General features: G+C 46.7%; 2 protein-coding genes across 2 annotated transcripts in view; one reads left to right on the top strand and one right to left on the bottom strand.

Moving 5' to 3' along the window:
* exoc7 (exocyst complex component 7) overlaps positions 1 to 1,789 on the bottom strand; it is a 38,458-nt gene extending 36,669 nt beyond the window's left edge. Inside the window, 1 exon segment of the mRNA XM_085964115.1 lies at positions 1,777 to 1,789. Coding sequence (XP_085820241.1) covers positions 1,777 to 1,789 — 13 coding nt within the window.
* crlf3 (cytokine receptor-like factor 3) overlaps positions 1,373 to 14,317 on the top strand; it is a 32,488-nt gene continuing 19,543 nt past the window's right edge. The window contains exons 1-2 of the mRNA XM_085963976.1: positions 1,373 to 2,557; positions 2,669 to 2,803. Coding sequence (XP_085820102.1) covers positions 2,681 to 2,803 — 123 coding nt within the window. The 5' untranslated portion in view covers positions 1,373 to 2,557; positions 2,669 to 2,680. The remainder of the gene's footprint in view (positions 2,558 to 2,668; positions 2,804 to 14,317) is intronic.

Here is a 14,317-nt window from a genome sequence, read left to right as displayed (position 1 = left end):
CCTGGCTCGGATGTGATGTTCTCCCCGCTGATCTTTGCTGTTTAGGTACACGTGTGGCCCACTTGGCTGAGGTACTGGTAAACTTCTGGCACCTGTGAAATCGCACCCCAACGTGTTCCCGACTCCCAGGCACAAGGGCATAAACGGGTATATGCCATGTATTCCCCTGTGCATAGTCTCATTCTGTAAAGGCTGCGGAGACTGGGAGTTATGGAGGAATAAAGCTCAGTCAGGAGTTGGCTGTTTTTAGTTTTATATTTCTCAGTATTTTGAAACCAATGAAGTGCATAGTTTTATTTTGGTTTATTAACCTGTTGGAACATAGGAACAGGAGGAGGCCATTCAGCCCCTGTTCCGCCCTTCAATGAGATCATTCACTGACCTGTACCTCAGCTCCATCTACCCGCCTTTGATCCCTATCCCTTGATACTCTCGCCCAATAAAAAATCTTACTGATCTCAGTCCTGTAAATTTCAATTGACCCAGCACCCACAGCCTTTTGGGGGGGGAGAGTTCAGATTTCCACTGCCCTTCATGTTAAAATGTGCTTCCTGATTACACTCCTAAATGGCCTCGCTCTAATTTTAAGATTGTGTCCCATTGTTCTGGATTCCCCCACCAGGGGAAATAGCTTCTCTGCATCTACCCTGTCGAATCTTTTTATCATTTGAAACCCCTTGATTAGATCACCCCTCAACCTTCTGAATACAAGAGTGGTTTGTGCAACCTGTCCTCATTAATTTAACAAAGGCAAAGTACTGCAAGTGCTGGAAATCTGAAATAAAAACAGAAAATGCTGGCAATGCTCAGCTGGTCAGGCAGCATCTGTAGAGAGCGAAACCGAGTTAATGTTTCAGGTCGACTGCCTTTCATCATCATTCATTTAACCCTCTAAGGGAATTTAATCTGTTTCTATCAAATTTGTCTCGGGAATACCTCTGCCTGGAAATGAACCAGATATGGATCGCAGGGACATGACCTTCTAGCCCAGGAACCAGGATTCAGTCATTTAAAAAAAAAAAAAAAAAAAAATCTCCAGCTTAGTTTCTTTGGGTGAAGGATTTTTTTTTTAATGTACTTGTTTTGAATGACTAAATGTCTGGGGGGGGGGGTGGGACAGTAAATAGGAGCCACTCCTTTTATTTTTTTAAATGACTAACTTTTTTTTGCTCTCTTAAGCAAACATAGTGGACCAATAAACGTTGCATCAGCATATTGTGTCAGTGTAATGTCAGAATGCAAATATCGCATGACTCATTCTGCCTCAACAAGCAAATGAACACGTTGGTTGAAGTTTACTGTGGAGGAATACATTGCCCCCTTAATGCTGCTGCTCTCTGCTGTCAGTCTCTGGTTTGGTCATAGCTCCCATTCCTGAGCCCAAATCCCCAATGTAAAGGGGGGAACTATAACCGGGCAATCGATGGACAGCATTTATTTTTCCAACTAACGGCTCAGGAGACAAGGGAAGAACATTGAGGGAGAGGGAGAGAGAAAAAAGTCTGGTCTGAAGGAAGATTTTTTTAAAAATTCATGGTATTCCAAACCATTGCAATTAAAGCAGAATCTCTTGTAGGAACAGAGAAGGGGCTTTTAAATCCCAACAAGCCAACTCCTCACACCTGCCTTTTCATCACACCTGTTCTACTCTTTCCCTCTTTCCTTCTTTGTACTGTCTGTTTTAATGTCCTTCCCTAGTAACTTATTCCACAACACTCGTCTCCTTTGGGGGAAGAGGGTCTCCCTGACTTTCTTTCTTCTAACTTCCTAATTTACCTGCAATCATCATTGTTGCTCTTGAGTGGTATAATATCCTTCCTAATCGGTAGTATCCTTCCTTCCTATCTATAGTATCCTTCCTTCCTAATCCATAGTATCCTTCCTTCCTATCCGTAGTATCCTTTTTATGATGTGATCAGAACTGTTCCACTGCACAGCAACAACGTAACCTCCTTTGATTTGTATTGTTGCTGTGTATCTCTCTGCTATTGCACCTGGCCTGCCATTTGCTGCAGCTAGGTGGTGTGATAATTTCATAGATTTATTCACTATAACCTGTAGATTTCCCCACTGCTCAGCCCACTGTAGCATTGTCCCATTTAACACCTTGTTACTCTTCTGGCCCTTTGCTCCTGTACATCATTTTACACTTATTAAACTGCAACTGCCACCTATTGGCCCAGCAATCTAAATCCCTTTGAGTCCCATTCTGGTATTGTGTGGAAACTTGGATATTATACATACTATATCCTCACCCAAGTCATTATATGATCAACCCTGGGATGCTCTGCTTGTAACCTCACTCCCGCTTGAAAAGTTGATGACTGCTTTCCTGTTTCCAATGTGACATAACATTTGGCAAAATTAGTGTAAGATTGCAGTGAAGTACTATTGTAAGTAATAATCTGGTGTAGGCTAACCTGGTTTCTAAAGGTAGAATGAGTAAGTAAATTATTGAAATATAAACACAATGCTGGAGACACTCAGCAGGACAGGCAACATCTGTGGAGAGAGAAACCGAGTTAATGTTTCAGGTCAATGACCTTTCATCAGAAAAGTAAGTAAAGTAAATGGTTGACTTTGATTTAAGTCAAATCTCGCCAATATTCCTTTGTGGAGCTAACTGATGGGCCCAGTTTCTCACTGTTTGTTTTGTTAATGTGCTTAGGGGAAAATTACAATGATGGAGATTGAGGTTCAGACAGAGCTGCTTCAAGAAGCCAAGGAGAGTATCAAGGCAGCAAAGAACTATAAGGATGAGCTGGAACAGCGGCTACAAGGGCTGAATCAGGCAAGAAAACAGGTCAGTTACATTTACTGTTTCGGGAGGGGGGAAGGTCTTCTTGAACTAAGGAAGAACTTGCGTTTATCTAGCACCTTTCGTGTCCTCGTGACATTCCAAAGCACTTCACAGCCACTGAAATATAATCTGAAATGCAGTCACTCATGTTTTGGAGCCAAATTTGTGCACAGCAAAATTCAACAAATGACCGTGAGGTGAATGGCCAGTTAATCTTTTGTTTATTTATTCTGGGGACATGGACGTAGCTGGCAAGGCCAGCATTTATTGACCAAGGTGGTGGAGAAGGTGGTGGTGAGCCGCTGCCTTGAAACGCTACAGTCCGTGTGGTGATGGTGCTGTTAGGGAGGGAGTTCCAGGGTTTTGACCCAGTGGCGATGAAGGAACGGCGATATGTATCCAAGTCAGGATGGTGTGTGACTTGGAGAACTTGGAGGTGATGGTGCTCCCATGCACCTGCTGCCCTCGTCCTTCGAGGTGGTGTAGGTCGCAGGTTTGGGAGGAGTTTATTCTGGTGGGGTTTGTTGAGGGATGATGTTCGCCTTGAAAAAAGTACCATGGGATAATTTACATCCACCTGAACTGGCAGATGGCGCTTCAGTTAACAGTCCTATCCGCAAGACAACACCTTTGACAATGTAGCACTCCCTCAGCACTGCACTGAAGTGTTGGCCTAGATTATGTTCTCAAGTTGTGCTTGAACCCACAAACTTCTGACTCAGTCGTGAGTGCTGCAGTTGAGTCAAACTAACACTGTTGGGTTTCCTAATAATCGAGTGATGCATTACAGTGCATTTAGCATTTGGTGAGCAGAAGTACAACCCGTATTTTAGCTCTATTCACGTGGATTGTCCCAGAATGTGTTGCTCACTACGCTGAGATCCCACGTATTGGCGCACTGTCTGGAACTCCAGGCGGTTGACTGTTGGTTTCAAGGGAAACGGGAAGAAAACCAGCAAGAATGCTGCTGCCCTTTGTTCCACATTATCCCAAACCGAGACCTGTTTGGAGTGGACTTTGGCTGAATTTGGTCTAGTTCAGCGAGCTGCAGAACTCGGGTATGAGATGGCTAAACTGGAAATGCGTGCATTGAATACGGGGTAAAAGCAGAAAGAGTTAGAAAGTCAATCATTGTCCGAGAGAATGAAAAATTAACTTTTCGAGTGGGCCCTTCATTAGACTAGCACCATCGGCTGAAGCCTCCTCTTTCAGCAGACTGATGCTTCAGTACAGTACTGGGGGAACGCGGCACTGTGGGTTCAAGTCCCACTCCAGAGACTAGAGCACACTAATCCAGGTTGACACTCCAGTGCAGTACTGAGGGAGCGCTGCACTGTCGGAGGTGCCGTCTTTCGGATGAGACTTTCAACCGAGGCTCCGTCTGCTCTCTCGGGTGGACACAAAAGATCCCATGGCCGCTATTTGAAGGAGAGCAGGGGAGTTCTCCCCGGTGTCCTGGACAATATTTATCCCTCAACCAACATCACTAAAAACAGATGATCTGGCCATTATCACAGCGCTGCTGTAAAGCGCTTTGGGACGGCCTGAGGTCATGAAAGGTGCTGTAGAAATACAAGTCTGTTCTTTCTGATGAAGTCCTTGTGTACATTACCAGCATTTTTTTTCCAGATTTAAAGCATTTGTGTGTGTTTTTTTAATCTTGGGGATTTTGCTATTTGGGTTGCTGGGGGCTATTGTGGGGTGGGAATCTCCTACTTTTGCCATCTAACTTCAAACCTGGATACAAGATGGCTCTGATAGAGGCCCTGGAGCACATCACCTCCCCATCTGGCAGCTTGCGAATGAATGGTGTGTAGAAACCTAAAAGGGCTTTTGAGAAGAACAGATTTTCACCCAGTCACTTGTAGTCTTCAGAGTTCAAAACTAGATTTCTATTACAGTTCCAATCTCGTACACTGGTGAGAACTTCTCACAAGGGGGTGAAGTCAAAGCTTGCATGGTTTTTGAGTTCAAAGTTTCCCAAACGGCTGCAGTTGGGGGACATTTGATCCACTCACAGCCAGAGCCTGAATAAGCATGTCTCGTGGATTGCTGTAACTCCGATCTAACCTGTCATTCACCCTTGGAGAGCGGGTTGGGGCTGGGTGATGCACAGAGACAACTGGCCGGGAGACTGTTAAGGTTGGAGGAAAAGACATTTGGACTGCAGCCAAGCAGAAGTGAGATCCAGTTAACACTGCTGTAGTCTTTCACTGTACTCTAGGGTCTGTGTGATAGAGCTCTCTCTCTGTCATTTTCTAATGTCCAAATTGAGGTGCAGGCAATGTTTTATCTTTCTATACCGCAGGTATCAATATAATCGAAAAGTGCACAGTCAGTGGCTGTGGCAGAATCTATTTACACTATGACGTGGGATACGGTCCCACGGCTGTTAGCACCGAAGTGGCCATTCTTCATCAGAATCTAGATGTCCACGGGAGTTGACAGCTGAGCCCAATCTTGTCCGTGCTTGAAACTCACTCACTCACTCACTCACTCCCCAGGCTGCGAGTGGGACATAGGGTTGCAAACGTCTGGGCATTTGTAAAAGAGGAAACGTTCCATGGGACTTTTGAGTTTTTTTGCACACTGATGGTTTGTGTCTCTGACCCTCATATTATCGTTGTCGTCAAAATAGACATACTGTTCCATACAAATAACAACAGGCTTTCAAAACGTTATTTAGGTTATAATTTTGAACTTTATTGAACCCCCACAAAAAAGACCCATCTAAAATAAAATAAAACAGCGTCAGCTTATTTAGCCTGTAATTTGTCCTTATTTTGTCCCTTTGAGTCTTCTACTCATGAGTCTTCTGAGTCTTCTACTCCTCATTGCTCCTCCTGAATCTCTGACTCTGGCTCTGATGTGTCCATTTCCTCCTCTGTGTCAGTGTCTAGCTGTGTGGTGGACACTTCTGTATCTGGCTCAATAAGTTGTAGGTTCGCCTCCAGTGTAGGATAGCCACCAGTTTCTCCACTCTCTTGTTAGTCAGCCTGTTGTATGCGTATTCCAAAAAGTGACCAGTTTCGTTCAGAGGCCGCTGATGAAGGTGGGATTTGGAGTATCACCGATGCAATAGGTGACAGGGCCTCAGATGCACAAAGTCCCTTCCACCAGGTATGTGCACTGATATGCTTGCATGATTCCCATATCCCATCCCCATTCCAAAGACCTTGCTTGGTAGAGAACTTTGCCAGACTTCCAGAACTTTGCCCACATCCAGATTGAGATGGTGTGAGAGGGTAGAAATCACACTGTAAGCGCTGTTGATCTGTTCTCAAAGTATTGGTCTCCCAACATGCTTTGGGTCCAGCATGTATGCTGCAGCATGAATCGGCTTGACACAAAATCCTTGACGCGTCTGTATGAATTGAACAATTGCCTTCTCCTCTGCTTTGAGCAGCAGGGATGTGGGTAGGGCAATGCTGATTTGTTCTTTTAAATCAGTAAAAAGCCTGAGAACATCTGACAAGACAGCGTCATCTCTTTCAATCTGAGCAATTGCAGATGCTACTGGTGAGGGTAGTTTAAGGCTGCTAACCACTCTCTCCCAAAACACATCATCCAGCAGTATTTTCTTGATGGTGGTTTCCATATCCCCAGACTGGGATATTGCCATTTCTTGCAGCGACTCCTTACCCTCCAGAAGGCTGTTGTACATTATGACAACACCACCCCATCTAGTGTTGTTGGGCAGCTTCAGTGTGGTGTTCTTGTTCTTTGTCATTTGCTTGGAGTTGTAGGTTGCTGCAACTACCTGTTTTCCCCTGACATACTTAACAACTTGCTTGGCTCTCTTGTACAGTGCTTCCATGGTTCTCAAACCCATGATGTCCTTGAGGAGCAGGTTAAGCCCATGAGCTGCGCACCCAATAGACGTAATATGAGGGTAGGCCGCCTCCACTTGAGCCCAAGCAGCCTTCATATTCGCAGCATCGTCAGTAACTACTGCAAAGACCTTTTGTGATCCAAGATCGTTGATGACCGCTTTCAGCTCATCAGCAATGTATGTGCCTGTGTGTCTGTTGTCCTTCGTGTCTGTGCTCTTGAAGAACACTGGGAGAGGAGTGGAGACGATGTAGTTTATGATGCCCTCCCCTCGTACATTTGACCACCCATCTGAGATAACTGCAACACAGTCTGCCATCGCTATCGTTTCTTTGAGCTTTCCTTGGACTCTGTTATACTCAGCCTCCAGCAAATAAGTAGACAAAGCATGTCTGGTGGGAGGACAGTATGCAGGGCGAATAACATTGAAAAATCTCTTCCAGTACACATTGGCTGTGAGCATGAGGGGTGAGCCTGTTGCATATACAGCTCGAGCAAGGCACTCATCTGCATTCTTCTGGCTATGGTTATCCATTGTATCAAAGAACCTTCCAAGTGGGCCAGGAGTTGCTGATGATAAGGAGCCTGATGCTGAATGAGAACCATCATCTTCTTGAATGGAAGCAGAGGAACTCTGGGCTGACTGCTGTGAGCTTTGAGTGAAGTTGTTGCATTTGGATAAATGCTGCTGCATCTTTGTGGCATTCTTTACATATGGCTTTCTACAGTGTTTGCACATGTACACAGTCTTTCCATCTTTAATGCCTGGGGTAAAATGCTTCCACACATCCGACGGTAAACGTGGCATTGTTCTATGCAGAGAAATAAAGGGCATGCATCTCTGTGTCGAACTGCGGTCGATCAGCACGATTGCAACAGGGTGAGTACATTTTTGCTGATGCTCCATGTGATGGAAGCATGACCTGTACACACACGACGCTACAGCACCAATAGTGTATTATTTTGTATATTTTAAATTGAAGGACAACAGAGTTCAACAAGTAACTGGTTTATTTGGTATAAAGTCTGATTTACTTACTGCATCATCACAACATCAGCAGAAAACAAAATGACTTCCCTCAGGACCCCTAACCTGGATCTTAAAAAAAACTATAGCAGTCTTACAGATGCCTGCAGGCCAATCACAATTCGATATGCAAATATTACAAATAGAGGGAGCTAATCGCTCATCCACTCATCCAACCAATCAGGACACATTTGTTCACAGTCACACACAAAACTTGTAATTATTAAAACAAGCCAAGTAAGAAGATAAACATATATTGATTAAGAAATTCCTTAATAATTAAGATTCCATCTCTGTTAGTAATTTTAAGAGAGGACCTGCGGGGGAAAAAAAAGAAAGAACTACAAAATAAACAATATTATGCTAGCATGTGCTTTTTTGGGCAAAATTCCCAAGCTAAACTTCCCGTGGAAAATTACTGGAAATTTACCAGAAACTTTCCACCCCTTTGCAACCCTAGTGGGACATTCTAAGTCTGAATGGCTCAGCTGTTCACAGCCTTTCTCTGACTCAGAATGGTCATTTTAACTCGGAGGGAGGAGGCGAGAGAGAGTCCAGTCTTTTGGAACAGGGTCCAAATCCATGTGCCGCGACTGGGATGCGTATGATTGAAAATGCCTTTGAATCGAGCAGAATACAAAGAGGACTGAACACGCGCACATTACAGAATTCAAACACTCTCTCTCTCTCAAAAATTGGCCGCCACCTGCTCTTCACTTCCCTTTTTGGTTCCCTGCTTCAGCGCTCTGCCTGCACTTCCTGCCCTGTTCTACTGACTTCCACTGCCCTGATTATGTGCACTGCACTGTTACCTTCTGTCGCTGGGCTATGTTCTGCTCCACCTGTTCCACTCGCTGCTGCTGCCTCTCCTCCCCTCATGTGTTCCCCCCACCCCCCCCCCCCCCCGGACGCTGTTTTCCTTCTCCCTGATTTCCACCACTATCCACTCTCTGACGCTGGTCTTTTCCTGCTGGTTGCAGCGTTTCAAACTTTCCAGGTCCCGAGCTGCTCCCTGATTTGCGTAAAAAAGGGAGCCGTCTCATTGGCTCATATATACCAATGAGGGAGGAGTGTTTTCCAATCTGCCCACTCCAGCCAGCCCCTGAATCACCGCGTTGAATGAATTCAGTTTCCCAAGCGGGAATTGAACTCAACCGCCGGTTGCCTAGTTCAGTACCATAATCACTGGGCTACTGAACCCATGGCCAGGTTGGAGTAGCTGCATTTGCAAGAGTGATCAAAATAAAAAGGGGAGGGTTATTTTCTTGTATTAGTTGAGGCCTAGAAAGGACTACTGCAGCCTAAATCCATCAATTGTGATGGAGTGTTGCCCCATAAATATTAAACCATGGCCCTCTCACTCTCTCTTTCTCCCCCCCCCCCCCCCCCCCCCCCCGCCTCTTTCCAGCACCACCCCCCCCCCCCCCCCCCGCACCTCTCGAGTGAAAACAGAAAATACTGGAAATACTCAGCAGGTCAGGCAGCATCTGTGGAAGGGTCGATGACCCTTCGTCAGAACTGGAAAAAGTTAGAGATGGAACAGGTTTTAAGCAAGTGTAGGGGCTGGGAGAGGGGGGAGGGGAGGAAAGAACAAAAGGGAAGGCCTGTGGAAGACGGGAGAGATTAAACGACAAAAGGGATGATGGTGCGAGGCAAAAGGAGATGGTGATGGGACAAGTAAAGAGACAAAAGATGGGTCTAGAGGAGGTGTAAATGGGAATAGCAGAATCATCACCAGTAGCTCGCTCGCTCTCTTTTGGATGCAGACGGCCCATTTCAAACATTTACTGTTATTATTTTATGCAGCTTTTTTTGAGAGAGATTTTCAGCTAGAATTAAGTTGCTGGTTGGGGGGGGAGGGAAGGGTAACTGTTTAAACAGAAACAATGGTGTGTTTAACTCTCAGGCGAGGGTTATGCACCCATTTTTTCCCCCCGATATGACTGGCCGCTCGGGGTAAAAGTTTTACATTCAAAGTCCACGTCCAAGTTGTGAGTAAAGTAACGACGCCGACAGATCGTGGAATTCACCTAAAAAGGAAGCGCCGGCTTCTGCTGAACTAAACTACTTCCTGTTTTTTCTGTAACTGTCTACAGGAGAAAAATCAGCAGTCGAGATAAGGATGCAAGAGACTTTTGTGGCTCGTTGCATCACATCCTGTCACCAATGTGTTGAAATTTGAAAAGTGCACACATTATTCGAAGCCCTTGTTGAGTGGGTGCAGAAAGCTGGTGAACATAAGCAGGTGTAACTGCATTTAAGTTTCAGCAGCAACACTGGGGGAGTTGGGGAACTGTTGCTCACCTCTGCCCACACTTCCCCCAAACCCTTTGTTGTCTCTTCCCTCACCCCCTTCTCCTGGAATGCCTGACTCATGCTGAGGTGCAGTTTCATGGGTACTGGCAGTCCTTTCATACCTCATCCAAGAGTCTCGCCGATCTACCTTGGCTCCCGGTCCAGCAATGCCACGAATTTGTGTTCAAATCCTTCCATGGCCTCTTCCCCCTTCCCTAGCTCTGTAACCTCCTCCAGCCCTACCACCCTCAGTCGTCCGCGCTCCTCCGATTCTGACCTCTTGCGCATCCCCGACTTCCCCTTGACCAACATTGCTGGCTGAGCCTTCAGCTGCCTCGTCCCTAATTCCCTCCCTAAAACCTCTCTACCCCTCTCTTCCTTTTGACGCTCCTTAAAACCTACCTCTTTGACCAAGCCTTTGGTCACCTGCCCTAATATCTCTCTGCGGCCCGGTGTCAAATGTTGTCTGATTACGCTCCTCTGAAGCGCCTTAGGACGTTTTACTATGTTAAAGGCGCTATATAAATGCAAGTTGTTGTTGTTGAGTGTTTGCCCATTGGGAGAATTGCGGCTCAGCCTGATCCTGTCCTCACCCAACATCCAAATGTGGACACTTTACAGCTGTGGGTCACTAGACAGTGATTAAAGGCAATTCACCCCAAGGCCCACCAGCCCATGGGTGCTGAAGCCAATTATAGAGCCCTGGCTGCGATCAGCTAATGGAGCACAGATCATAGATCTGAACTTGGTCCACATTTTACCTGAGTTTTTTTCCTTTTGCTGTATTGTTTTTGAAGATCATCTGCTGGAAGGAGTGGAGGGGAGGAACGTGAAAAGCACGAAGGTAACTGAGGATTCCTCAACCTTGAGATGCTCATTCTGATGAAGTGCAGACCTAATGCTGCATGTTTATGTATCTTCCCTGTGGATTCTGCACTGAAGCACCGAGGGAGTGCTGCACTGTTGGAGGTGCTGTGTTCGGATGAGACGTTAAACCGAGGCCCCGTCTCCTCTTTCACGTGGACATAGAAGATCCCACGGCCACTATTTCGAAGAAGAGTAGGGGAATTATCCCCGGTGTCCGGACCAATATTTATCCCTCAGTCAGCATCACTAAAACCGATTATCTGGTCATTATCATATTTGTGAGATCTTGCTGTGCGCAAATTGTTGCCGCGTTTCCTACATTCCAACAGTAACTACACTTCATAAAGTACTTCCATTTGCTGGAAAACGCTTAGGGACGTCTGGTGGTCGTGAAAGGCGCTATAGAAATGCAAGTCTTTTTCTTTGAAGTGCTGTGTGATTACCAGTTCCACTCCGAGGCCCAACATGTGTACTCCTGCAAAAAAAATAGTTACTGTGAGGTATCGGATCTTTTATCTAAGATACATGCCTTATGTTCGGGACTGTGTACTGGTGCTTGCTCCAGTGAAGATGGAATGCAATACATGTCGGTGAATTCCTGAAATACTCCGGCCCCAGAAGATGTGTTACGACCGGGGTGGGGGGGGGGGGGGGGGGCGGCCAGTTTTGTTTAAATTCTTACGTTCTTGAACACTCCAGGGAATCTTTGGGTTTTTATTCTGGCGATTGGAGTATTTCCACCCTTTTGTGTTCAGTCGGTGCATTGGTCCCTCATCTCCAACACTGCCCCCACCCCCACCATGCTGGTGCCGTGTACAGGTGCAGTTTGGTAAGCAGCAGCCCTCCAGACACTTGTCCAGGTGGTCAGTCTTCAATCTTCCGATTAGGCACTTTGCAGCCTTCCGGACTCAATATCAAGTTCAAAAATTTCACATCATAACCTCGGCCCCTATTACATTTTTTACTTTTCTTTTGCCACCCCTTTGTTTTGGGTCTTCCCTTCTCTTTCCCCCCCTGCTGCCCCCCCCCCCCACCCCGCAACCTTTCCTTTTTTTTTTCTCTCTCCTACATGGCAGCTGTCTCTTATCCTGCCAGTACATTTCACACCTAATCTGAGCCGTCTTTTGTCTCCACTGTCCTATTACCATCTCGTCTGGTTTTGAATACCTCTTAATGTCTCTCTTACTTCTTTTGTTCTATCGCAGCCCTGCCTTCGATCTATTTTATTTCCTTTCCAGTTTTGAAAAAGGGTTTCGACCCGAAACGTCGACTCTAATTTCTCTCCACGGATGTTGCCTGGCCTGCTGAGTTTTTCCAGCATTTTCTGTTATTTCGGCCAGTCTTCAGGTGTGGGCCGAGTTAGTGAGCGTTGGCAGGTTACTCATCTGTTGAGGGGCAACCACCCAGCCTGGTTCTGTCTGCACACAGTGGGGGGAAAATTCAGTATCGCCCCATTTGGGGCGCAATTATCGGCCGGGCGCAAAGATTGGCGCCTGGTGCTAATTATCGCCTCCGACTGCAAACTTGGCTTTTATCGCCCCTGGAGGTGATTGGAGCGCTAAATCAGGCGCTTCACACCTGTCTTAAGGCGCAAAGGCCGAGGAGCGAGGCGCTACCTCACAGCGCTGACAAAGCTCGTGATGTCAGTCAGCAATGGAACACAGACACACTGGTGCCGGCCAGTTCTTAAAGGGGAGGGTCGATCTTGCTCTCCATCCACACCCTGCTCATTGCAGCCTTGAATCTCAGCCTGGAGAGACCTGTACATCAAATCTGCTGGAAAGAACAATGGAGAGGCCCAGGGAAAGAGCTCAGAGTGCAGCCCCCACAGTCTCTTCTAAATCGATTACAAGGAAGGGCAAATGAAAATGAACCTACAAAGTGCTGCTCAGTACCCAAAACTCCTTCACACAGCGTTGATTCTCCAGAAGTCTCTCTCAGGATGCGTGGTGCAAAAATGTCACCAACAAAAAAAGGCAGGAAGCGGTCAGCTTTAAATAGCACACCCCCAGTCCCTTCCTGACTGCAAAACGCTCCCCTCAACCTGTCGTTGCTAGCAGCAGGCGGTAAGGCAGGGGGCGCCACTCAATATCTGGTCCGGGGCGCTACCGGGGCATTGCACGCTTGACTGACGTCGCAGTCTGCCGGCGCAGGAGATCGTGGCGGTACTGTTTAGCGCCGCCGCAAAATGTCCAGTTAATTTCGTGAGCGGCGCAAACATCGCCGTGCCCGGGTGCTAGTTTGTGCCCCATTAGCGCCCTCTTGAGGTGCTAATGGGAGGCGCAAACCAACTGAATTTTTCCCCCAGTATCTTTTGCCAGGGCCCACTGGATACTGAACAGGAACTATGCGCGGTTTTGTTTCCCTCCCTGGTCCATGAATGTTGTGACTTTGTCATGCTCTGGCTGAGAGACTAACTCGGCACAGATTGAGGATTAAAGCTGGGACCTTCCTCAGTTCCACATTGGCTAGTGTATTTACCCATGAAGCCAACAACAACAACTTGCATTTATATAGCGCCTTTAACGTCGTGAAATGTCCCAACGCTTCACAGGAACGATTATCAGAAAAATTTGATACCGAGCCACAAAGATATTAGGACAGGTGACCAAAAACTTGGTCAAAGAGGTCGGTTTTAAGGAGCGTCTTAAAGGAGGAGAGAGAGGCGGAGAGGTTTAGGGAGGGAATTCCAGAGTTTAGGGCCCAGGCAGCTGAAGGCACGGCCGCCAATGGTGGAGCGATTATAATCAGGGGATGCTGAAGAGGCCAAAATTGGAGGAGCGCAGAGATCTCCGAGTGTTGAAGGGCTGGAGGAGGTTACAGAGATGGGGAGGGGACAAGACTATGGAGGGATTTGAACGCAAGGATAAGAATTTTAAAATGGAGGCGTTGGCAGGCCGGGAGCCAATGCAGATCAGCGAGGACAGGGGTGATGGGTGAACGGGACTTGGTACGAGTTAGGACACAGGCAGCCGAGTTTTGGATGAGTTCCAGTGAACGGAGGGTGCAAGGTGGGAAGTCGGCCGGCGCCTGCTCAAGTCACTGAGTTTGTTCCATCCGAGAACTGGATGAAAGGAGCTGAATATGAACCTGCTGCCATTATCCACATATCAGATCTCAAACACAGCATTAAGGCTGTGGTGACAAAAGGAGCCAAACGTGACCTGGAGCAGGAGGAGGAGAATTATACATTCAATGATATCAAAAATAAAAGTTATTTTGAGATATAGTTGAGTCTAGCGGTAACAAAGACGTGGATGAGGGTTTCAGCAGCAGATGAGCTGAGGCAGGGGGCGGAGACGAACGATGTGGAAGGTAGCATCGGATGGTATCCCCACAGCCAGCAGAGAGACTAAAATTGCTGAACCTCAGAACACTTGGCTCGTGTTTCTACCTTTTTTTTATTCAGACAGTAAACGTGGGGCAGTATTTAATGGAAGCACCAGTACATTATCAGAAAGGGTATTGTTCGTCTCTGCTGGAGTGGAACGCAGCTC

This window comes from Somniosus microcephalus, chromosome 21, assembly GCF_052327205.1.
Source record: "Somniosus microcephalus isolate GS21.2 chromosome 21, FLI_Smic_1.0, whole genome shotgun sequence".
In the NCBI taxonomy this organism is placed as follows: Eukaryota; Metazoa; Chordata; class Chondrichthyes; order Squaliformes; family Somniosidae; genus Somniosus; species Somniosus microcephalus.
This window is presented reverse-complemented; position numbering and strand designations above follow the sequence as displayed.